Source organism: Colossoma macropomum, unplaced genomic scaffold, assembly GCF_904425465.1.
Source record: "Colossoma macropomum unplaced genomic scaffold, Colossoma_macropomum, whole genome shotgun sequence".
NCBI classification, from domain to species: Eukaryota; Metazoa; Chordata; class Actinopteri; order Characiformes; family Serrasalmidae; genus Colossoma; species Colossoma macropomum.
Genome location: NW_023494790.1, coordinates 22,615,788 through 22,639,010, shown reverse-complemented (window position 1 = coordinate 22,639,010; position 23,223 = coordinate 22,615,788). Strand labels below are relative to the sequence as shown.

The following is a 23,223-nucleotide window of genomic DNA, read 5'->3' as shown; positions in this document are numbered from 1 at the left end:
AAGACTGCTCTGTTCCTCTGGGAGCCACCAGAAACTGTGTGCTGATAGATAGAAGGAAGGAAAGTGTGTGAGTGCCTGTAAGAGAGAGACCGAGTGTGAGAACAGCACTCAGTATAAACAGTCCCCTTGGACACAGTTAAAGAGTACAGCTATTAAGAATGCGCAGTAAATAAGATCTAGTGTGAAGTATAGGTGGGCAGTATCAGGATACTGATGCATTTTTATGGTGATGAATAACATCATGATATGGTTTTTGGAGTTCACTGTGTATGTCATGAGTACTTGAACTGCATTTATCAATATAAAATAGAGTAGAATAGAGAGCCTGCATAACAAATAGCTTGACTGGATATGAGCCAGTCAGGTCATTTAGGCCATATTCATATTTATTTCATTTATTTTGTCAGTTTGATTTTTTCCTCTTGATCCTTCTTAGAGTTAATTTTTGCAGTCATATGGGAAAAAAAAAGCCATTATGCTATTTTTTTTTATAGCGTCTGAATTTGATAGGTCACCGGTACAGTTTCTGATCCAATTTATCTTAAAGTATCAGAAAGAATAAATACATTTAGGGTACTGTAAAACACATTCAATCATGATAGTACATTTTTTCCTGACAGTGTATAACATCATTTTAGTCCTCCAAGGTACAATGCAAATGTATCCGCCCTGCCAAGGTACATGGTACTTAAGAACCAATTGTGCATTTCAAATGGGTTTTGTACCTTTTAATAACCAAGTATGAAAAAAGCTTAAATAACTGCAACAGAATATGGTACAGTATGTTCCCTAAGTAAAGTGACTGAAGCTGTGTACTTGAGGGACCCCCCCCTCCACTCCCCGTGACAGCATTTGTACCCTGAAAGGTACTTTTTTTTTTTTTTTGGCCATAATCTCCCACCCTACAAGCACTCCACTGTTAAATCCATGAAAATATTTAATGCATTGTTCATTAGTACACAGTTCTGTTTTAACTGCTACACAAAGTAGCAACACACTTTATTTAAAAGGTCCATTAACCGTGCTTAAGCTATCAACGTTTCATTAACGTGCAGCTAAGGCAATAGAAAACAGTTTGCACATGCTGAAATGGTCTTTTTATTAAATACTTCCAAGATCCAGTTTCAATAATAACCAAAACTATGATGAAGACCTACTAACATTCAGACAAACACTTGATAGTTGTCAATTCATGGTTTTATTAAATGTATGATCATGCAAAATCCAGCATCCATGTTTTAACTCCGAGTATATACGTAGCCCAATAGTATACCATTACAATGCAATAGTTTTACTCTGAATGAGGGGAGCATTCCAAGCTGAGACTTCTGTTTAATTTTTTTTTTTTACTTTTTTCTTTTTAAACGTGGTATATCACTTATGTATAATCCCCAAATGGAGTGGTTTTCATTTCAGAGATGCAACTATAACAGATTTTCCCCATTTGAATCAAGTAAACACAGACAGTTGAAAAAAGATTTACCAAGAAAAAGTAGACATGCATATTCGTTCCTTTATTTAAGCTGCATATTAGGATTTCCCCTCACATTGGGTAGATCCTGGCCCAGTGTTCATTCCTAGCTTTTGGGCAGGGGGTAGATTTTGCTTTATATGTCTAAATAGCCTATGGTTTAGTGTGTCCACTTTTGTTTTTTTTTTCCCTTCGGTTTCTACGGAGCTATTGGATGGATTTAAAAAATAAAAATAAAAAAGTAACTCTGACTCAGCCAGGCAAGGCAGCAGTTCCCCAAAAAGCGCAAAAAATAAACAAAAAAACAAAAAAATAAAACAAAATACAAGCTTAAAACAGCATCACAGAGTCTGATGACGTCACTAAGAGGGCTTTGTGATGAAGGTGACGCACACATACACACACTCACACGTGCAGAGTTACAGTGCTGATATGTACCAAAGCCCTACACTCGATGAAGGATGTGTGAACACTACATGTATTTACACAGACTGAGAACTCTTTTGTTTAAAAAACAAAAAAACAACTATAATAATCCTTTATTCCGCAGAGGGGGGTGGAGATATATATATATATAAATTTATGTTTGTCCTTTTTCCAGAACACTTTACATTGCTGCTTACCAATATCCTATTGAAACGAAGCATGTGACATGAATAGTTATTTTTTAATTTATTTTTTAACCACCTCTCATCAAAGCTGGAACAAGCTAATTGTGCTGTAACAAGAACCATAAGCTTAATTCATAATAACCAAAGCCTTAAACCCTGTAATTCTTCAGAAAACATGTCTGACTCATGTTTAAAGAAAGATGAGTAAATCACGAGTGATCTTAAAAGCTGAATGCATGTCACTTTTCATGTAAAGTGAGGAGATTTACCCTCTCACTTCATGTTAATGATGGATTTAATGTGTGTACTACACAGCATTAACAAGTGTACAAACCCATCACCAATGTGAACCACAAGTACAACACATTTAGGACAGGGTGATTCAGACAAGACCACCATGAGTAGAAACAGCCACAAACTTGAACAGTTCCACTAAGAGTGTGTGTGCATGTGTGGATCTGGGTGTGGGTGTATTGTTCTGTCTATGAAGAGGCAGTGTGTGATGATCTCATTTGAGGAGAATGTTTCACATCCTTGGCCTGTGCTCCAGCCTCTGTTTACTTCCACCACACCAACTTCCCAGCACTTGCCTAAGAGTGGTTTCAGGCTAGCATTTGAAACACCTCAATGTCAAACAGACGTTATCTCCACAATCTTGCTTTCTTTGAGCTTGTGCCATGTTGCTAAATATAGTATCTCAATGTGGTAGGCAGTTGACCATCAGTACCATGAATTCTGACTCTAAAATGGGTTTTGAGAGGCAGGCTGAGTGTTTTTATTCCTATCTATGAAAACTAAAGTAAAACAGAAGGGCCTCTCTAGGACTAGTAGTAGTACTTAGTGCTATTTAGACAGAGCTCGGTCTGTTCGCTCGGGCTATTAAACACTCTCCGGTACGCATTCAACTAGAGCTGGAGCGGTCTACCTAAGGTAATAGAATAGTGTGGCGTGTCTAAGTTTATTAGTAAGTCCATACAAACGCACGCACACAAACACACACGCACAACAGAGCCACAGGAAAAAAACTGTTTTCCCCACACCCTGGAGGTGAACCTTATTTCACTTGATCTCTTTTAAATATATATTTATAGAACTTTACACGTATATTAAGTTTAACTTAAAAAAAAAAAAAAGCTTTAAAATTAGTCTTAAAAATTCAAATTACGTAACACAAAATACTTTCTGTCTGATACAGCCTCAGTCCAAAAAAAAAAAGGAAAAAAAAGCAAGAAAGAAAGAAAGAAAAGAGTTCCACATTAACACACAATACTAACACCCAGAAAAACTCAAACCTTCCCACAGACCTTGGTTTAAAGTTTAAAAAAAAGCACACAGAAACACTCTTTTAAAAGCCTAAAGACTACACTTTGGTGCTTCTTGATATGAAGTACGTCTGTACTCTCCCAATGTTTTTTTTGTTTTGTTTTGTTTTTTTTGTTAATGACACTCTTTCTGATTAGTTGACACATTCCCTTAATTCTCTAAACAATTTGTATCCAAAATCTACAAAGTGTACAAGATGGAGGATTAAGATTACGCCCTTATAAACTTTACCAGTTTAGGGCAAGAGTCTATCTTTGTTTTTGTTTTTTGTTTTTTTTTATTGTTGTTTTTTTATGTAGTGACCCTCCCCTCCCCACCCCCGTTCCATTTTACTTACATAAATGCTTTTCAAACTTGATTGTAGCTTTTTTTTTTAACAATATACAGTATATTTATGAATTCATAGATCAGTACTTACAACACCTTCTAGACATCTTTAACGGGCAAAAAAGATGGTTCCATGGGTAAGGACTAGACAGCGCCCCCATGTGGGCGTCAGATGCATGCACCGTCCCGAGGGTGGGGCCACAGCCGCGGCCGGCTCCTATTGGTCAAAGGTTAAACAGGATAGGTGGTGTTGACAGTTGGACTGGATGTTATCGAAATTCTTCAATGGCATGTTCTGTAGCTTGCTGTCGTCCAGCCGGCCTCAATGTGCCCATCCGGCCACAAAGAAGAAACACTCCCATCACTCAAGAATCCGGACAACCTGGAAAGAGAGAGGAGAGTTTAAAAGAACACTAAAACAAGTGTATTTACTTTTGAACAAAAGATAAAATGGTGTAAAAGCGCATCACATAGATCTGAAACTGGCAATTTAATGGTCTATAATGGACTACTGTGTAAAGTGTATGAGGTTTTTTTTGGTTTTTTGAATCATACCAGAATAACTGAATCATTCTATAAAGAATTGCTGTCAAATCTTAAGGCCACCATACACAAGTACATCTATACTGCACAGAATGCGTGAGCGTGCTGATAAAATCAGGCTAAAGCTCATTTTATGCTCTTACATAAATTTAATGGAGAACTTTAAACATCATTTAGTGAACCTATCATGTTTGATATCAGCCAACTAGCACCTCACAAACTGTGTTTTCAAGCTAAAAGATAGAAAAAAAAAAAACACTAAGCTTGTAATGTTGACTAAAGTATGATTAGCATTAAGCACTTGTCTGTTTATCTTGAAATCGTTTCTCTCCGTAAATGTCAAGTCACATCACGTCCTTTATGTAATTTAATGCAGTACAACTGAGCAGCGCTGAAAATCGCCAAAAGGCACTGATGCCAAATGTTCAAGGCAGTTTCGTTAAAGGTCGACTCCACCGATTTTCAAAAATGCAACATAATTAACTGGTTAAGATGTAGATAAAGCCATTCAGAGTGGTTTGGTGTGAAATACTCCATTCTAGAGAGTCAGAATTGTTCACAGTGGTAGTGATAGGAACCAGACATCCACCTCTAAAAGCTCCCTCACAGAAAGTTATTAATGGTTAAGAAGATATGTGTGGGTTCACTGGTGGTTTTGGGTTGTAAATAAATTGGCTATATTTGTGTTGTAAACATAGTGACCCCTGGTTCCTATCACCGCCACTGTAAAGAAATCTGAGTCTGTAAGTTTCTCTACAGTGAACCAATTCACATCAAACCACTCTGAATGACTGTTTACATCTCAAGGACTGGATTCTTCTAAGAATTTTGAAAAATTGGTGGAATTCCCGTTTAAAAACAATGACTAAAAATGTGTGATGCTGCGTGACACAGCACACTACTCTGGTGGCTTTCAGAGATACCCAAGCCGAGTCTACAAACCTTTGTCCCGCAGTGTTCACTGTAAGGGTGCGGCTGGCGCTCCTGAGCAGTGGAAATGCACATTGAGCCACTTTGAGTCTCGGCGGTGCCACACGCGGGTCTCCTCAGACTGGCAGCTGCGCGGACGGCCCTGGCTGTCGATGTACTGCGTCAGCCGGATATATGCAATGCAAGCTGCATCTTCTCCAATCAGGTGAACATGGGGGTTCAGGATGGTGGTGTGCACCGGCTTGTTGTTCTTACTTAACACTGTAACAAGCGATAACATGTTCTAAATGTTCTTCATTTTCATTAAGTATTAGGCACAACAATAATCAGCTGAAAACATCAGGCAAGATTCTTCAAGCCTGTAGTCATTCACACTGTATAATACAGAATAGTCCACTACTACACCTTATAATAATAATCCTTCACTGCTTATGAACTGTAGCATTTTAGCTTACAACTGACTTACAGTTTTCAAAGTAAAACTTGTGGAAGTCCATCCCTTCCACCAGGTTACCCAGAGCTTCAGGCTCGAATGAGGTCAGGCCAGGGTCACAGATTCTCCTGAAATGCAGATTAATACACTTTCAACTCCAAAAACCATTAAATTAAAACAATGCTTGTGTGTGGCAAGCTTTCTTGATACACTCTCAATACTGCTAGCAGTCATGATCTATAAGTTTATAAGCCATCTATGCTCTTTATAGTTTGCTGTATTTGTATCATTCTTACGTGTACGCTTCAAAGTCTCCATTGTTCACAGCTTCGATCAGTTGCTCTGTGATTTTGATGATCTCCTGCTTACGAGCTACACAGCAGAAAAGAAAAGAGAGGCAAGGAGTGGAGAGATAAGAGGAAAGTATGGAATTGTGGAGGGGTGAGGAGATGGGTTAATGAAAACAGAGAAGAGATCATGATTAGCAACATGCAATTTCCGGTCAATACCTAAAATAAGCAAATAACCACAAAATGTCTCAGGATGGACAAAGCAGAACACTGGTCCTTCATTTTCACTACAGTATACTTTGTTTATGTATGTGTTGGTTACATTTTCAAGAGAAAAATGTCCTGAAAACAGGGCAACCAACGTCAGGACCAACACAATGGTCCTGACCTTGTAAATTGCTTTGTCACTGCTTAAACTTAAAGGTCAAAAACAATTCTTTTTGGCTAATGGGGATATAGATTAAAGTTTAGGTTCAGGGTTAAGCTTAGAAAATTACTGCTGTTATAGATTGCTTGTCTCAAGTGTGAAATACTGCTGTTATATTACTGCTTGTCTCAAGTGTGAAATAGTTCTACACCTCGACAATCTGCTTTCTTCAGTGAAGTTCTCTCTATCGACATGCAAGAAATATTCTCTAATGCAGATATCAATACCGTATTTAAATCCCAGAATCAGCGATGATAGAGATACGGTATCAGTATCGGTATAACACTATGGCTACGTTCACACAGCAGGTAAAAGTGGCCCAAAACTGATTTTCTCACCAAATCTGATGGTTTTCACAATATCTTTTAAATGTATACAACACTAGTCTGAACAGATCAAGCTCCTAAACTGACCTGTATGTGCAAAAGAACAATGTGTCACGTTGCTTCACGTGGCTCATCCAGAGGTAAACAATCATGACTGCCAACGAACGCCAGTCGCTCCCTGAGTGTTCTGTTTCATCTACAGGAGCGATCATGAAGCCTCTTTGACTGACAGCTGGGCTCATCACCCAGAATGTCACTTCTTTGGTTCATTTCATTGGATTCTTTAAACTTTGCTTTCAGCCTATTTAACTTTTCTTGGTCACTGAAGCCTTGTTCTCCTACAGCCGAGTTCGGCCACTTCTTTCGAAATCTTTTCAAACACGGACGGTTTTTGAATAAGTCTCTTCTCATCTTTGTACAGAAACATCACCCCCAGTATTTATGGTGGTCTCGGCAGCGCAAAATTATGATGAATGTAGAGTTGGAGTGACGTAAAAAAGTCAAATGAAATCCAATCTGTCTGTTCAGATTGAGTCGCATTGCTACATATCGGATACATATCAGATTTCAGCACCACATATGAAAAAAGTGGAATTGAAAATGTCGGATTCTGTGTGGCTTTTGCTGTTCACACTGTCACACAGACAACACGTCTGTGTCACATATGAAGGGAAAGAAGTGGATTTGTGCCACTTTTACCTGCTGTGTGAACATAGCCTAATACATGTAATGACTAGGGATGTGTGCAGGTACTCGAGTACTCTGTTAAAAGTGCTTGTATTTAAAAAAAAAAAAAAAACAGAAATTACTATTTGGGTACCAGTGGCATTTCTTTACATGTGACAGAGAAAATCTACAGACCAAGAATTCAGAGAACACAAATTTTATGTTTAAACACAGCTGTAAAGTTTTGCTCATAGGCCAGGGCTGTCACCTTAAAAGATAAGCCACAGCTCATTATAATGTTGTTTTTTCTCTTTATTGTACTTGTACTGTACCAGATATTTTCATGAATATCAAAATGCACATCCCCAGTAATCACGTGACATATGTATGACCACAAATGAGTGTGTACGTGTCCTACATTTTTGCTATTATATTCATCACATAAATGTATCTCAAAACACTCTGCAACAGCCCTGCCTAGTTAAACCTCTGCATACTTGCAACAGACCAAAGAGGTTTGACTGCAGCCCCCCTTAACATCACACAGTTCCTCCTTTTAGCACAAACAGGTAGCACTGCACACCCAGTGTGTGTATGTGTGTGTCCGAAACCAGCCGAAGCACTTACACTGGGCTGCGGCCCCACTTGCTGCAGTTGCAGACACATTGCTGCCCCCCTGAGATGTGGCATGAGGAACAGACTGAGCACACTCTAACTCTGGGCACGAAGCGTGTCCTGAACTGTTCCACGCCATGCGCTTTATGTCATGCACCAGAGCTGCAACACACAACATGCACCACAATGCCCTTCTGGTGACATCTAACCATGAAACATGCAAAGGCCCAAGAATCAGCATGGAAAAGCATTTAATATAAGCTACACTGCCTCATTCTTTATCCTATACAAAAGGCAGCAGCATATTACACACTGTTTTACGAGTAAAACAGACGAGTAGATGAAGAAAAAACATGAAATGTTAATGAATATTTAAAAGAAAGATTAAAAGAACTGTTTTAAGTGAAAACATGACACATGGAGAAGAGGACGGAGGAAAAAGAGACAGGATGTTAATGGGGAATCAAAATCAGTGGAAACAGAGGAAAAGCCCTTTTAACCACTCTTCTTAAACTAATAGTTTGGAAAAGAATCAAATTTACACAATTTTTTCCTTATCCCAAACGTAGTCCGTCAGTCATTAAGTAATTTCAAACAGACTTGCTTTAGTGGTTTCTGACGCTGTACAATACTGTTGTCTATGAAATGGACTACAGTGCGGATAAAATTCAGGCTTCAAAATGGCTGATACTTTTGCCTTTAGCTATGTCAGATAATTTTGTCCATTTACAGATAACAGTACAAGATATAGTCTCATAAAACACAAACAAGTCTATTGAGATTACCTAACAACACAACACGATTAGGAAAAGTGTGATTATTTAAGCTTGCAGTTTGCACTATACTAATTGAAGTGGTATAGGCGTCCATTACTTGTTAGCTACATTAGCCTTGTAGCTCTAGTGCAAAACCGAAGGAGAAAATGTCAGACATTTTAGACTTTGGTTGAATGACATTTAACGAAAGGGAAAGATTGCGTAAATTTGAATCTTTTTACAAACTATTTTAGCCATACTCAAAAATGCAGAAAATAAAATATGTACACTGGCAAAATAGCTAAAACGAGAAAAGGGGAAGTGAGAAAAGTAAAGATGTTTAGGATGAAGACGGAGGATGGACAGTGTGTTGCAGTTATTGCATAGTTTCTTTGGACAATCATTCCATTATCTTTACTTTCATGACTACTCTATAACAAAAATAACCTTCCTTACAACTATGTAGTAAAGCCACCCAATAATACAACCACCACCCATCTAACAAAATATTTTTCTTTTTCTTTCAAAAAAGGCAAAGATTCAAGAACCAAAGTAAAAGTGGTGTAGTACTCTGAAGGCCAATCTCATTCACAAGAGCAGTGAGACACAGCAAAGGCAGAGTGACAATGCATCAACCACAAAGACAAGCACATTAAGGTGCTGCCCTAAACAGCTTGAAGGCAGAAAGGCTCTGATTTCTGAGTACAAGTCAATTTCTTAAATCTAAAATCTGTGGAAGAAAACAGCTAAAGGCTAGAAAGGATCATCCACAAGGTAAACAGGTACAAACAAAGGGAAGAGACCACACGAGTTAGAAAAGCACAGAAGACGTAAGGGGCCCTAAAAAGGCTTTGACAAGATGGCATGTTAAAAGTAGGGATGGTTATTTAAATGTACAAACTCAATAAACAAAACTCTGCATTCATTTACTTAATTGGGAATATGTATAGTTTGGAATCTTAAAAGTAAAACTTTTTACTTGTTATTCTTTATAGGTTCTTGACTGAGCATGTGATGCAGAATAGTAAACAATGTGGGAAACAAGCAGCTAATGTTGCGTCTGACATTAAGCAAAATGGCCACATTTCCATACAGCCCAACTGTACGGATATATTTCAAAGTAATGTATTAATTCACATACATCTAAAGCACATATCACTAAATCAAGTGAAACGAATTAAGTAGGATACAGACCACCACTTCTTATGCTATCTGCACGCAATGAACGAATGTTAAAACACAGTGCATGGTTTTTATTCAGAATAACAGAAAAGATTCTCATTGGAATGTTAACATACTATTTGTTTGAAATGTACATATATGAGTAGCGAAATTAAAAATGGCCATCCTTAGTGTAGAGGAGGAATATTTGGAAGAACATGGCATGTAAGGCCACAACACTAGAACAGTAGAGGAAAATGTGAGCAGACCTGCACACGGCCTCATCTGAAAAGAAGATCAGGGGGAAGAGTGGCTGCACGTGTTGAGAAGTGACTGGAAGGCACTTCACACACTGAAGAGAAGTGGGGGGAAAAAGCTTGGAGAGGTGTGAGAGTGGGACGAGACTTTCAGTGGGAGTGGGTCTGGGGGGTGGTAGAGGAAGCCAATGGGGAGCGGAGAATTGTGGGTAACTTACTGGCTGGAGAGGCCTGTGGCGAGGCCACCAGAGCGGGCGGCTCGTCCCCGGCACTGCACTGACTCATCACCGCACTGTCACTGCTGGCCCCCTGAGCACTCTCCGCTGGCATGGCCCCAAGACCAGCGCAACACACACCACCGGGAGAAAAACACACACACACAGCTCTCATGTCCAGCTCCGGCCAAAACACACTAACACACACGCTGCTTTTGGCAGTGATGCAGCTATTCTGTCAATATCACATTAGCATTAAGTTCATACGAGGCCACTGGAAGAGGACGTGTTTGGATAAAACGGCTCAATTAATTCGGTCTCGGCCAGATAAAAACACAGACACAGTCTAAATAGTCTATGGGACTCCATTATAAACACATCTATGCATCTGTGCCCAGCCCTCTAGTAGCATGAATTGGCACTGGAGAATTAGCAGCGTCTAGCTGGCCATGGCGCAATGCAGCAGTGCCAGTAATCACCGTGCTCAGACACAGCTGTGAACTCTGAAATATTTCACTAAGCCTCCTCTCAATTTCCTGTCCTCATCACCTGACAAACACAGCTGAGGTGGCTGGGCAGATAAGTAGCTATTCACTAGGACCCAACAAAATGTATGAGTTGGCCAATAAGATCTTATCAGTGAAAATCTTGTGATAAAGCAACAATAATTGGTTTAGAAGAAAAAAAAGCAAATACAACCCAAATATAACTCAAAACCCAACAGAAGCTGGCTCATGATGCAATATTTATTATGCTAAAATTTGTGTTGCTGTTATTTAAGAAATGTCAGTCAGTCAGACAGTTATATATGACACAGCAGAAGTAATCACAGTAGGCAAAACAGCATTTATGAATGAGAATGTAGAGTACTTGCACATTTTTATGTCCTCCTTAAGGTATTCACCTAATTTATCAATGATAGACGATCGTTTGGTGGAGCAAGCTTGTCAAGGTCTACATCAGAAGTAGGCTACTGACGCCTACTGCCCTGGCCCCCGCACAGGAGAGGAATACAATTTTAAAAAAGGAAAAAAGTTGTCTTTGAATGGGAAAGAGAATATATGGCATTATCTGAATAAAATAAAAAATGTGGTATTGCTTTAGTCAGCTAATGTTAAGTAGACAAGTCAATGAAATGTGTGGACTGGCAGCAAGGTTTTGTGTGGCGACTGTGTTGATTGGTATGTTTTGATGTTTTTGTATAGTAACCTTTGTATAGTAACTATCATTGCTCTCAACACAAACACTGAAGTTATTAAACATTATCATGTCAGTTAACTTACATAGAAACACTGACTACAACCTGTCCCTTTACAATACTGGAAACTGTACAACACACAATTAGAATTAAACAGGGGAAAAACACAACCAAAACTCCCAACCTGCAAAACACTGACATATTCTAGTAAGCATTATACAACTAATGTCCGCTGATACCATTGGATAATGTGTCATGAGCTCCCTTCCCTCAAAAAAAAAAAAAGCTTGCAGCCCTTGCCAAGCTTGCTCCTCTCTAAAATGAACTGATTCAAATAAATTACATCTCCCATGGATAAATTAAGTAAATACATTTATGAGGATGTAAAAATGTGAGAGTTTTCTACATTTTAATTTGTAAACACTGCCACTACTGTAATGTTTTCCCTACTTTTACAACTTTGGTTGCATCAAATACAGAAATGTGAAATGGTTCTAATCACAGTTGAAGACAATCATATCAGTCAGTAAAGCAATTTAAATGTAACTACTGGAATATGTTTAACACTTTAACCATATGAAATAATACTGGTTATCAGAATATTTAGCTCCTTAAAATCAGTACTGATCACAACATTTTCACAACAGTCAGGCCCTACTGTTTATTCAGGTTAGAGGTAACTAAGGACAGGAAATTAGAGAAGAATGCCACAGCAGTACATTATTGCACCCTCATAGAGAACAATGTAAAACACTGACTTAACAAGTACTTTCAAAACATGCTAATGGAAGTTCACAGCACACAACCTAACACAGCACAGCACGGTTTATTTTTATATTCATATTTCACAACAAACACTAGAGCTGAGAACACACACAACACACACACACATACAAAATCTATCACACAAATACAGATGTACATCCAAACGCTACACACAACATCAGAGAAAGACGTGTATGTGTTTATAGTGCATATGTGTGCCGGTCTACACAGCGCAGCTTTTTCTTGTGCAGTAAGTGTGAAAGTGATGGTTTATTTATATGAAAGTACATGTGTGAGAATGCTTTACCTGATTACCACTAGATATTACTTCTACATCTCACATAGCAGCAGTGTGCCACTGACTCAGCCAACAATGCCATACAGCTGTAAGCCATATTTAACTCTACGGGGGGGCAGTCATGTGTGTGATGCATGCCTTACACACAGCTACAGATATAGATCTACCATCAGGATACTTTAATCTCTCTCCTGTCGACCCAGGTGTATTAGACTGAATACTGGCATTTACGTTATGCACTTACACAACATACTAGCTTACAATTTCAGGGGGGTTATCAACACATTATATGTGACCATTTGACTCAAGGGTAGACTGATAAATCACAGGCTATTCCAGTAAACAGGCGGCATATCTAAAGCCTGTCTAATGCAGCAGAGTGTTTGAAGTTCAAATGATTGTAATGGAAGGGCTTAACAAGGAGAGAGATTGCTATTATCACAGCAGCCCTCAGTGCCATGAGGCCACATTGCTGGAGGCATGCAGAAAAAAAGAGAAGGGTTGGGTACCTTTCCTACCTTTCATATCCTCTTCCTCATTGGTGTTACAGCTCTCTGTGGAGCCCTGCAGAGACAGAGTGACAGGAGGAGAACAAAAGTGAGGAAAAGAGTGAAGGAGAGGGTAAACAGAGTGAAGAGAGTGGAAAGGGAATAGAGACAGTGGGGGGAAAAAAAATTAAAAATGGGACAGAATCATGGCAGAGAGAGAAAAAATATATTAACAGATCAATATCGTAACGAAACAGCTGTTGTTTATAAACGTTGCAAAAATTAATAAATAAAGTATGCAAAATTTACAGTATATAAATGTGTACGGTATGCACTCCTTCAGTCATTTCCTCCTCTAGAGAATGCATACAGCGAAGGGGCTCACCTTGGTGCCATCTGCTGGGTTGTGCACTACCGTAGTCTGCGGCTCCTGCAGGATTTAATACCAGCAATAACAATTAGATTCTGTCACGTAACACTCCTCCCCAGAGGAAATGCACTGCAACAAACCTCTGACTGACACTCAAACACCATGCAGTGCAGTCTATATAATGTTTAATGCAAGTCCTATTTTTATTCACCAAAACAGGCTAACCAACTAACAGAGAGGCAGCAATTTTTCTGGCTGATGTTCTTGCATTCCACTCACTATACTTTCCAAAAGAAACCAAATACATCTGTGTATGTGTACTGTCATGGACTATGTCATGCCAAAGGTTCCTTCCAAATGATGGAGCATTACAAACCGAGGTGCCCAACTAGCAAATACGAGCAAAGGCATCAAAAAACAAACTGCAAAGAATAATTTTTATTTTATGCCATTTTTTGCATGGCTCTGATCAACTTTTCATGCATGACTTCCATACACGTCAACATCAGCCCTCTAAAAGCCGAAACAGAAAAGCTGCATCTGTGTTCAATGTCTGTGCCCTGTGATGAGCTTTAGACTGCCTGCAGGCCTCTAGTGGGGTGAGAGGTTAACTGTGTGCTTTAATGGCTTGTGTTGGAGGTCCCGGGATGCTCTTTGCTCGGCTGTCTGGGCAGCATGTACACGCACAGTCCATTTTAAGTGTCAATTCACTTTCCTTTGCCTGGCCCGGCCCTCCAGGGTATCCAGCTATCATTTCTGGCACTGAGCACAAGAAATGACAGTTTTCAAGCAAGGAAAATGCATCTTCACTGAAATCTAGTTTATGTACTTTTTGCTTCTTCCAGCCCCATGTTAAACTTTTTGGTTGAGACGGACAACGACAGGATACATTTCACTTGTTTTCATAATTTGGTTGACACAACACTTACATGCCAGTGCTCAGTGGCCTGGTGATGAAGCAGATTTGCTATAGTTCACAAAGGTATTCATATTATTTTAACTGTATGTGAAAGTTTGGTAAGTCACTCAAATGGCAGTTATTTTTAAGGGAGATTCCATCGAATTTTCAAACTTTCTGCATAATTCAATCGATGAGAGGCAACATACATAGTCACATGGTTTAATTTGAAAAAGTACATTGCAGACAAATTTACCGGCTCTGATTTTCTTTACAGTAGTGGTGACAGGTACTAGGAATCGTGATGTCCTCAAACAGTTATTTTATTTGCTACTGAAAATGCTATGCGTGAGTTTTTGTATGTATTGCTGATAATGGTAAAATAATTGTAAGTCTGAAAAAATAAGTTTTCTTTAGGTACCATGTTATCTAACAACAACTTGTGACTCTCCCTGCCCTGCATGTATTTGAAAAACGTTTTGCATCAAAAGCTTCTCAAACCATCATAAAACCACGCTTCAGTCATCAGAGTGTATATTCATAATTCTTTTGTGTAATAACTTTCTGTGATGTAGCTTTGCCTTGGCCGTCTGGTTCCTATCATCACTGCTGTGAACAACTCTCATATGTGGAAACCGTCATGTATTTATGTAGAATGACGAACAATATATATGGTTAAAACAGGGGCTAGAAGAGAACAGCAGAACATAAAAGTAACATAAAGCCATATTTGCACTATTGCATGCTAACACAAAACAAAAAAAGTATAACAGCTATAGCTGACAGGACAATGAGGACCAAAAACAAACTTGACAAATGACAAAATGGTGGAATCTACAGAGAAGCACACTAGGTATGGAGGAATGCAGATTAAAGTACCATTGGTGTAGAGGAGGCTGTGTTGCTCTCCTTCAGGGCACTCACTACGGCACTCACTACACTGTTTTTAGTGTTGTTTGTCTGGGGCTGCAGCAGAGAGGAGACATATAAAATTTTTCCTTTTCAGATAGATAGTCACCAGGAACATGTAGGCCTTTAAATTCAATGAATTATTTTACACTGACAGTTCATGAGCATACATATTTATTATAAAACATCTTTGACCAGAGTGCCATTGTAGGCACAAATTATTTCAGAACTTATTAGGTGCACAATTACTTTAATTTAATGTTTTACATATTTGAAAATTAAATACTGGAGCAAAAATGAGATGTTACCAAACAATCAATCAATTTCAGGAAGAACATTAAAGCTTTTGTTGAGCCAAACACTTATAGAAACCTTGCTGATGGAGTCACCCCAGCTCCAAAATAACAGACCTCTTACAGAGGTCTATATAAACAGATATTCTGACAGAAGCTAAATCATTATAGGCTTCTCAAATAAGATAATCTACATCATTTTGTATTTGCTAATTCCGTTAGTGAGGGGCAGCAGTACAAGCAATTAACTCTTAATTCATTATTGGCAGCAATGCTCTCAGTTACCGTTAAAGAAGATACAGATAAGATTAAACAAGTAACAGGGCTTTTGCTTTCAGACTCTGCTATTGTTGTTCATAAAGTTCTTGTGCAATTGTTGGAGCCAGCACGATCACCTTTAGACACTGATCTGGCTGTTAAAAGTTTGAATTTGTTTTAGAAACTCAAAGCTTAGTGTTCATTTCAAAGTAGATGCTGAAAAGTATTATAACTGTAAAACACATATGTAGGTTAAAGGACAGTTACAGAATTAGATTAAACCAGGGGAGAAGAGAAGAGAAGAGCACCTGATAAGTAGTAACATTAAGTAGAGAGTAGGGAAAAAAAAGTCATACAGAACAATACTTCAGCTCTTACCTTAACCCCATCACCAGATTTTTTGTTGAGTAAACTTTTGCATGCTGTAAAGAATGAAGAGAGTCTGAATTAGTATATATACCCAATGAAAGTCATGATCATGCCCATCAAACTGATGCACTGTAAAAAGGTAGCCAAAAGTCTTCGACTGTGATGACCAAAAAAGTTTCTGAACTTCACTTTTAATTTAACTGCTAAATTCAGACTTTAATGAATCATCCATTTCATACTGACCCTAGAACAGAGAAGAGAGAATAAAATTGTTCTCCTTTTGAGACTACAGGCATAATGAAGGAAAATCACAGCTAATGTATGCAATTGATTTCCTTTAACTGCAACCGTGATTTCCCAGCAGTCTGATTTAGAGGTCTTGAAGCAGTGTAGGTGAGTGAGCCTCGATACACTGCAGATTACCTTCCCTGCTAATGACATGGCTTGCGCAGGGCCTTAGCAAATCCATACAGCAGTGACTGCTTTAACAACACATTAACAAACACAGGAGTCAAAAGCTTCACGCTCAGTAGCCCCAATAAGTTCCTTACCTTCCATAAACAAGTGGAAAGGAAGGATGATGGGGAGAAAGGCAAGATTGAGAGAGAAAAACAACAATCAACAGGGTTGCAGAGAGAAAGGCGTATGGAGCTGGAAGGTAGAAGGTATCGTTTGTTTGGCAAGCCTACTGGTGTTACATGCTGCACTCAAGATGACGTGAAAGGTGCTAGTGGTGGGTGAAATTCACCATACAGCCAGCCATGCAGTGCTAACAAGGTAAGACTACTAGTCCCATAATGTTTGTGAAGGAGGGACTCTGCTTAATAGGTAGTCACCAACTTTTTATAAATTCAGCAGCACTGTATTGTGTAATAAGACCTGCAAGCCAAGTCTGAAAAAAATGCATTCCTCCCTTCTTTCCCCATTCAAACAATTCGATGGAGAGTGGACTGATATAAGTATGCCAGTTAGATCAGTCCAACAACAGGTTGCTTCTACATATCCAGACTTTAACATATAACAAGGAAGGAATGCTGTCTTCAGACAAAATGTCTTCATAACTACCTTCCTTGTGTCAAATTGCATCTTAAAAGTTACACCAGGTGAAAATAAAAGGCAAAATGTTGGAATCTACATTTGGTTTATAACCCAGTATGAGTTTTTTCATGCTTTACAAATTACACAAATTTCCAAAAACTTAAAAAAGACACAAGGAGGGCATTTTGAAGTACTGAGGAAGAACAACACTCCTGAACAAAAGGTTAAGGATATTATTAGACCATTTGCAAGCAAACCAACAAAAAAATAGCAAACTGTTATTTTACTTGGCATATCATGATTTGGGCAAAACCATAAACATGCTTTAAATCTCTTAGACATAAAGTCCTATCTTAAACTCAGCAATTACTCTAACTCTGTTAGTGAAGTGCAGAGGGAGAGACAGATGAGAAAGCTTGAAGCTGTGTCCTTATTGGTCGAACATCGAAAAAAATAGCCTATTGTCTGCAATGAGATGAAGTTACAAATACATCAAACACTTACTGGGTATGGTTGAAACTTGGTGGACAGAGTTCTGACAGGATAGCTCCAAAGTAATTAATGTCAATCACCACTACAGTAAGACTAATTATCTAAGAAACTCCCACACCATGCAGACCATACAATAGGCTAGCCTTTACTGTGGGAGAAAAAGCATTGAAACTACTCAACAAAAGCTCTGCAGTGACCAAATTTAACATCAATATGACAAAAAGAAAGTGCTTAAAATGTTGAAAACTGTGTAAAACAAATTCTACGTCTCTTATCAGATCTTCAAACAATAATCATCACACAAATTTTTTGGGTGTCTGGCACCTGTGTGCTCCCCAGTGTCTCTCCACACTCAGTAGAATGAACAGCATCGTCTGTCTGGCCTCCAGCGGGCCTTGTTCCACGCCGACCACCTGGCGCGTGCTGGAGCCCAGCGCCACTCTACACCGGGTCTGACGGTTGGCAGCAAGCCAACCCCGCTCCTGCCCGTCCATGTGGCACACACCCCCCCGCACTCTCAGCAAGGGGGGTACAGGTTGCAGGGGAAAAGAAGGGGCGATGATAGCTAGGGCTCAGGCTGTGGAGGTCTGCTTTGGCAAGGGATGAGAGACTCCAGTCTAAAAACTTTGATTTTCCACCAAAAACCTTTTTATCCTGCACAGTAGGGCCAACTGATGTGACCGACACCAGCAGCAATTTTAGAGTACTAAAAATTCTGAGTCCAATTTGTCTGGTTTCTGTTAATTACCTCTTATTTTCTTTAGTTTTCATCAGTTGTCTTCAAAGAAAGGTTTTCTTTGAGTTATAGCATCTTCATGCTTAAGGCTGGATGTTAAATGCAACTCTGTGTTCATTATAAGAGTCAAGAAACACTGGCACAAATATCGACAGGACTATTGACAATTGGCATATCGGTTGTGCCTTACTGTGCAGTACTCTGAGTGTGCTGTGATAAGAGAAAAGAGACTGGGGTTTCTCACCCCAAGCTAAAGCAGATGTTACCTAAAAGTTTCCACAATATAAGCATGAAAAAGGAGCAAAGAAAGATTGAAATATATATAACCTCATGAAAAATAAAGGACAGAGAGGGATAACTCCAACCAAAGCAGAAGCAGAGACATTCACTGCTCTTCCCGCCATGCAAACAGATAATGCATGCTGGCTGGTGGTGGGGTGTCTGGCAATGGTGATCGTTAAAATTAATGCAGTGCAGTAATATTGATCAGGCTCTTTCGTCTGGAGCCTTGCCGTTCAAATTCAAGTTGGAGTAAAGAGAGGGACCATTGAAAGAAGAAATGGGATGTCCCTCTGTTCACATATAAAGAAAAGCCAGTGCATGCTAGTAGGGAGGAAAATAGTCATTTAAAGCTACAGAGGGCTTAAAAATGTATCGTGTTTACACTGAAGACAGTTTATATTTAAAAGGGGTGTGGGTCTGCTTTCTGTCTAGCAAATTCTGTCAAGTCCAAGATCACTCATATGACAGGAATACATGTTAATCTTCGCAGGTGTAATTTACATGTGCATGGTGAAAACTCAGCAGGTGGCACACTCATTATATGAACCTGAGAAGCCTTCCGTTCTGAACCAACTAGTACTGATCATTCATGAAAGGGAGTGTGCGTGTGCTGTGATGGCAGGCATGATAGGCTTTCACTGGCTGCATGCTGACTGGGTGGAGTAAAAGGGAGGAGTCAGGACTGTGGGGTCTTAGAGGACAGGGCTCGCTGGGCCCCCCTGGTGGTGAGGCGAGGAGATGCACTCTCACATACCTTCCTGTGCAAGCGCGGCAGTGCTGGTGGTGGGAGCAGCAGGGCTGGTATGCTGCCGGCCCACTATTGGACAGAGAGGCGTTCAGTTGGACGGAGCTACGAAAAATTTTAACCCCCTGAGAGAAAGTGGCCTATGACTTTCTCTGTGCAATGTTAAAAATCAATTCAAGCTTGTGCAATACTTTACTTCACTATGGCAAAAAAATAGAACTGTGTAGGAAATACAACCTGTTACCCTCTGTTATCAAAGACAAGACAAACACACTGTCTTGAACCAAGTAAGGATGTAAAAGATGACCTGGCACGTTATCCGGTTATAAAAATTGGAGCAGGTGAACGAAAGACATATTAATCAAAGGCAAGAAATCACTGAATGCATGCAATCACGGGGGTATGTGTTGGGGCAAAAGGAATGTTAACGACTCATTTTTTCTGCTGCTTTAACTTCAGCACAATTGTTCCATGTCCCAGCATATTTTAAAACACAAATCGAACAATGGTAGCCCAGTGGCTTACAGATTCCAACAATTAAGTTCTCACACGTACAGCTGGAAATACATAACTGTTTCAAGAAGTTTTGACTGGAGCACAAGTAGGGAGAATAGCTTTGTCCGTGCCTTGGGATCCTACCTGATTAAGAGCAAGAGAAAGACCTACCTGAAAAGTTTCTGGAAACCAGCATAGTGGTGAGGATGGCTCCCTGAATGGAGAAAAACAGTGAAAGAGTTAGATAGACTGTGTTGTGTTATACTTAAAGAGGAATTCCACAATTCCACAAATGTTACCAAATTTCTTTATAATTAAGGTTAGGATTTGAACATCATCATTCAGTGTTATTTGATGTGAAACACTATGTTCTAGAAAAAGTTTCTTTAAAAAAAACATTTCTTCTTTAGTGGTGGTGATAGAAACCATACGTCTAGAGAGTTTTATGCCTCTAAAACCTCCTTAACATGATGTAATTACATGAAGTCATTATGAATACACTGACTGATACTTGAGATACTGTTTCGTGATACATATTTTGCAATCCATTTATGGTAGATGTGCAAGCAGACGTTGGTCAAAACAGTTCTAAAAGAAATTCTGAAATTTTTCGTATTGATCATATTTACCATCTTATCATTATCAACATACTATATAAAAATTCAGAAGATGTGTAGGTTCTTTTGTGGTTTTGCGGAGTAAATAAAATGGCTATATTTGAATTATAGACATTGTTACCCCTGGTTTCGGTCAGCAACACTATAAAGAAACGTTAGTAAGTTTTGCTACAATTAACCATTTTACATCAAACCACCTTGAATGACTCTTATATCAACAACTTAATTATGCAGAAATTTAGAAAACTTGGTGGATAATCTAGTGAATTATGGCCAAACTTGCAAGCAGAAGTAGGACAGAACTAAGGTAGAGCAGAAAACAGAACACATCTTTGAAAAAGACAACCATACCTTGAGTTTTCTCCGAGCATTGAACTTGCGCAGGCACTCCACAGTCTCCTGGCGATGCATCATGGATGCCACTGTTGACCGTTGCTGAACAGACACATTGGGAAAGAACGGAAGTAAGATGAAGTGCATCTACAAGCATTTGAACCAGTACACACTCAGTTTGAAGATCCTAAATATTATCCAAATACTAAAGGAACAATATCTAAAGAGTACTGAAAGGTACAAGGTATTGGGTTTCCCTCCTGAAGCTTCTTTCTGATGGTTAGTGAATTCAGTAAGCTAGGGTGGCTGGACCACAAATGTATTAAAACTCCAAAAGCATCTGAGGCGCTGCTGAGTTTTTAATGGATTTCTGTAGCCCGGGGCTTGTGGGAATTGTAGTTCTTGGCAGCAATTACTTACGCAGACCCATGGGTGCTTCAGGGCCTGCTCAGCAGTGATCCTCTTGGCTGGGTTGATGGTCAGCATCTGGTTGATGAGGTTCTTGGCCTCAGGAGTGACTGTGTCCCACTCAGGCGAAGGAAACTGGAAGGGAGTTGGGGAGAATCACACATGAAGTGTTGGATATGTAATCTATATGCACAGGAGTAAATGCCTCAAGTGCTTTTCAGACAGCAAGATGCAGACAAACAGACACACAATGCATCATTTCAGCTAGAGGCTAATCAAATAAGGGGTATGGCAGGGAAGTGAAGGGTCACGCTGTGTCGTTGCATTTCTTTTCCACTCCAACGATTTGCCACGCTACGGCCACGGCTGTTGTTCTAATCATGTTACTTCAGAATATTAGCGCTTCGTGGCTTCACTGAGACAAGTTATTAGCTGTAGAAGACAGAGATACCAATTAGCCAGTTTAACTTATGTTGCATGCATGTTCCCTTCTCTCTCGGACACCTTCAAAGAGCTTCTATGGTAAACAGTTTTAAGGAATCCAGCTGTTTTCAGCTCAGTTTTGCCTTCAAGCTGTACATTTAAGTTAATGCTTATGCCTAAACATACACATTCTTTACTGAGGATGGTTTTTCATGAACAAACACAACAAACAACCACACGCATGCACATTCACCCCCACAAGAGGCAGCCAGCTCTGCACGGTAAGTCATCTCTCTGCAATGCGTCAGGAAAGGCATGACAGGATCAATAGCACCAGCACAGCTCTCAATTGCACCCAATCAAAAATTAAGCAGCCGGCTTGCCAGACCACTCAGTCCCAGCTGCAACACACTAACACAGCCAGATTCAGAACTATCTGAACTGAGCCTAGTTAGATCTGTGCCTGGTGATGGTTAACAGAGTTATGGTTTAAAAATGTTCTGCATGTTGGAAAATGTTGGGGGAAAAAAAAAAAACTTGTTAATTTACTAATTTATTGCACACAAATCATAGCAAGATACTAGTATTCCTACATGTAAACATAAATTAATTTTTGAACATGTTGCATGATATTGGACATTTTTACTGAACACTGGAGACACCACACTTATTGTACCTAACATAGCTGAGAGTTTTCTAGAAACATATGTCTGTACAGTAAGCTGCCTATGTTAAAAGTCATGGTTCATGTGAAATAAACAATTCTGTCCTTTCTCACTAGATTAATTACTCTTTTATGGCCAAATTAAAGTTGACAACGTACTACAATCACAAGTGCACTTTTAAATTTGTTTTTTTTTCCCCCACAAAGATTAAATGTTAACTTGCACACTATCATATTGTTTGCCTCTGCATCTGCTTCAGCGTTAGGAACTGTCTTAAAATCACTGGAAGAAAAAGCGCATATCACTTTGTGGAAATAAAAAAAAAAGGTAAAGCAAAGGAGAAAAACTACCCCAACCATCATGCCAGTATTGCACATGGTCATTCAGTATTTTCCCCTGAACTTAAGGAAAAGTGCTCGGGAGGGAAAAAGAGGATCATATTGTGCTGCAGAATAAAATGTGGTTGCCTTGGGAGGAGCTCATGGCATATTCTTTGACTTTGCAAAGCCAACGAGATTATAAGAATTTCAGGCTGGCTTCACTGAATGCAGAGTGGGGGGCTCTGCTCATTAACAGCTTCTCGAAGAACAAACTCTACTCACATCATAAGCCCCAGCCTTGATCTGCTGGTACAGCTTGTGCTGATCTTCATCCCAAAATGGAGGATAGCCCACCAGCAGAATATATAGGATCACACCTGAGGGAGGGAGGGAGAGAGGGAGAGAGAGAGAAAGAGAGAAACGTACTGATAAGTTTGGAGCTGTACTGATGAGCTGATGAATAGAATCAACAG

The 23,223-nt window shown here is 39.4% G+C and overlaps 1 protein-coding gene across 16 annotated transcripts in view; it reads right to left on the bottom strand.

Moving 5' to 3' along the window:
- Positions 1–1,179: 1,179 nt before the first annotated feature.
- camk2g1 (calcium/calmodulin-dependent protein kinase (CaM kinase) II gamma 1) overlaps positions 1,180–23,223 on the bottom strand; it is a 78,713-nt gene continuing 56,669 nt past the window's right edge. Inside the window, exons 9-23 of one of the 16 annotated variants that reach the window (XM_036572558.1) lie at positions 23,033–23,127; positions 21,355–21,477; positions 20,953–21,036; positions 20,156–20,198; positions 19,499–19,561; positions 16,206–16,249; positions 15,247–15,333; positions 13,485–13,529; positions 13,121–13,175; positions 10,354–10,458; positions 7,975–8,124; positions 5,935–6,010; positions 5,672–5,766; positions 5,218–5,466; positions 1,180–4,114 (exon numbers count right to left, since the gene is read on the bottom strand). In XM_036572558.1, coding sequence (XP_036428451.1) covers positions 5,234–5,466; positions 5,672–5,766; positions 5,935–6,010; positions 7,975–8,124; positions 10,354–10,458; positions 13,121–13,175; positions 13,485–13,529; positions 15,247–15,333; positions 16,206–16,249; positions 19,499–19,561; positions 20,156–20,198; positions 20,953–21,036; positions 21,355–21,477; positions 23,033–23,127 — 1,298 coding nt within the window. In that variant the 3' untranslated portion in view covers positions 1,180–4,114; positions 5,218–5,233. The remainder of the gene's footprint in view (positions 4,115–5,217; positions 5,467–5,671; positions 5,767–5,934; positions 6,011–7,974; positions 8,125–10,353; positions 10,459–13,120; positions 13,176–13,484; positions 13,530–15,246; positions 15,334–16,205; positions 16,250–19,498; positions 19,562–20,155; positions 20,199–20,952; positions 21,037–21,354; positions 21,478–23,032; positions 23,128–23,223) is intronic. The other 15 variants (XM_036572559.1, XM_036572563.1, XM_036572565.1 and 12 more) reach the window with 15 other exon arrangements.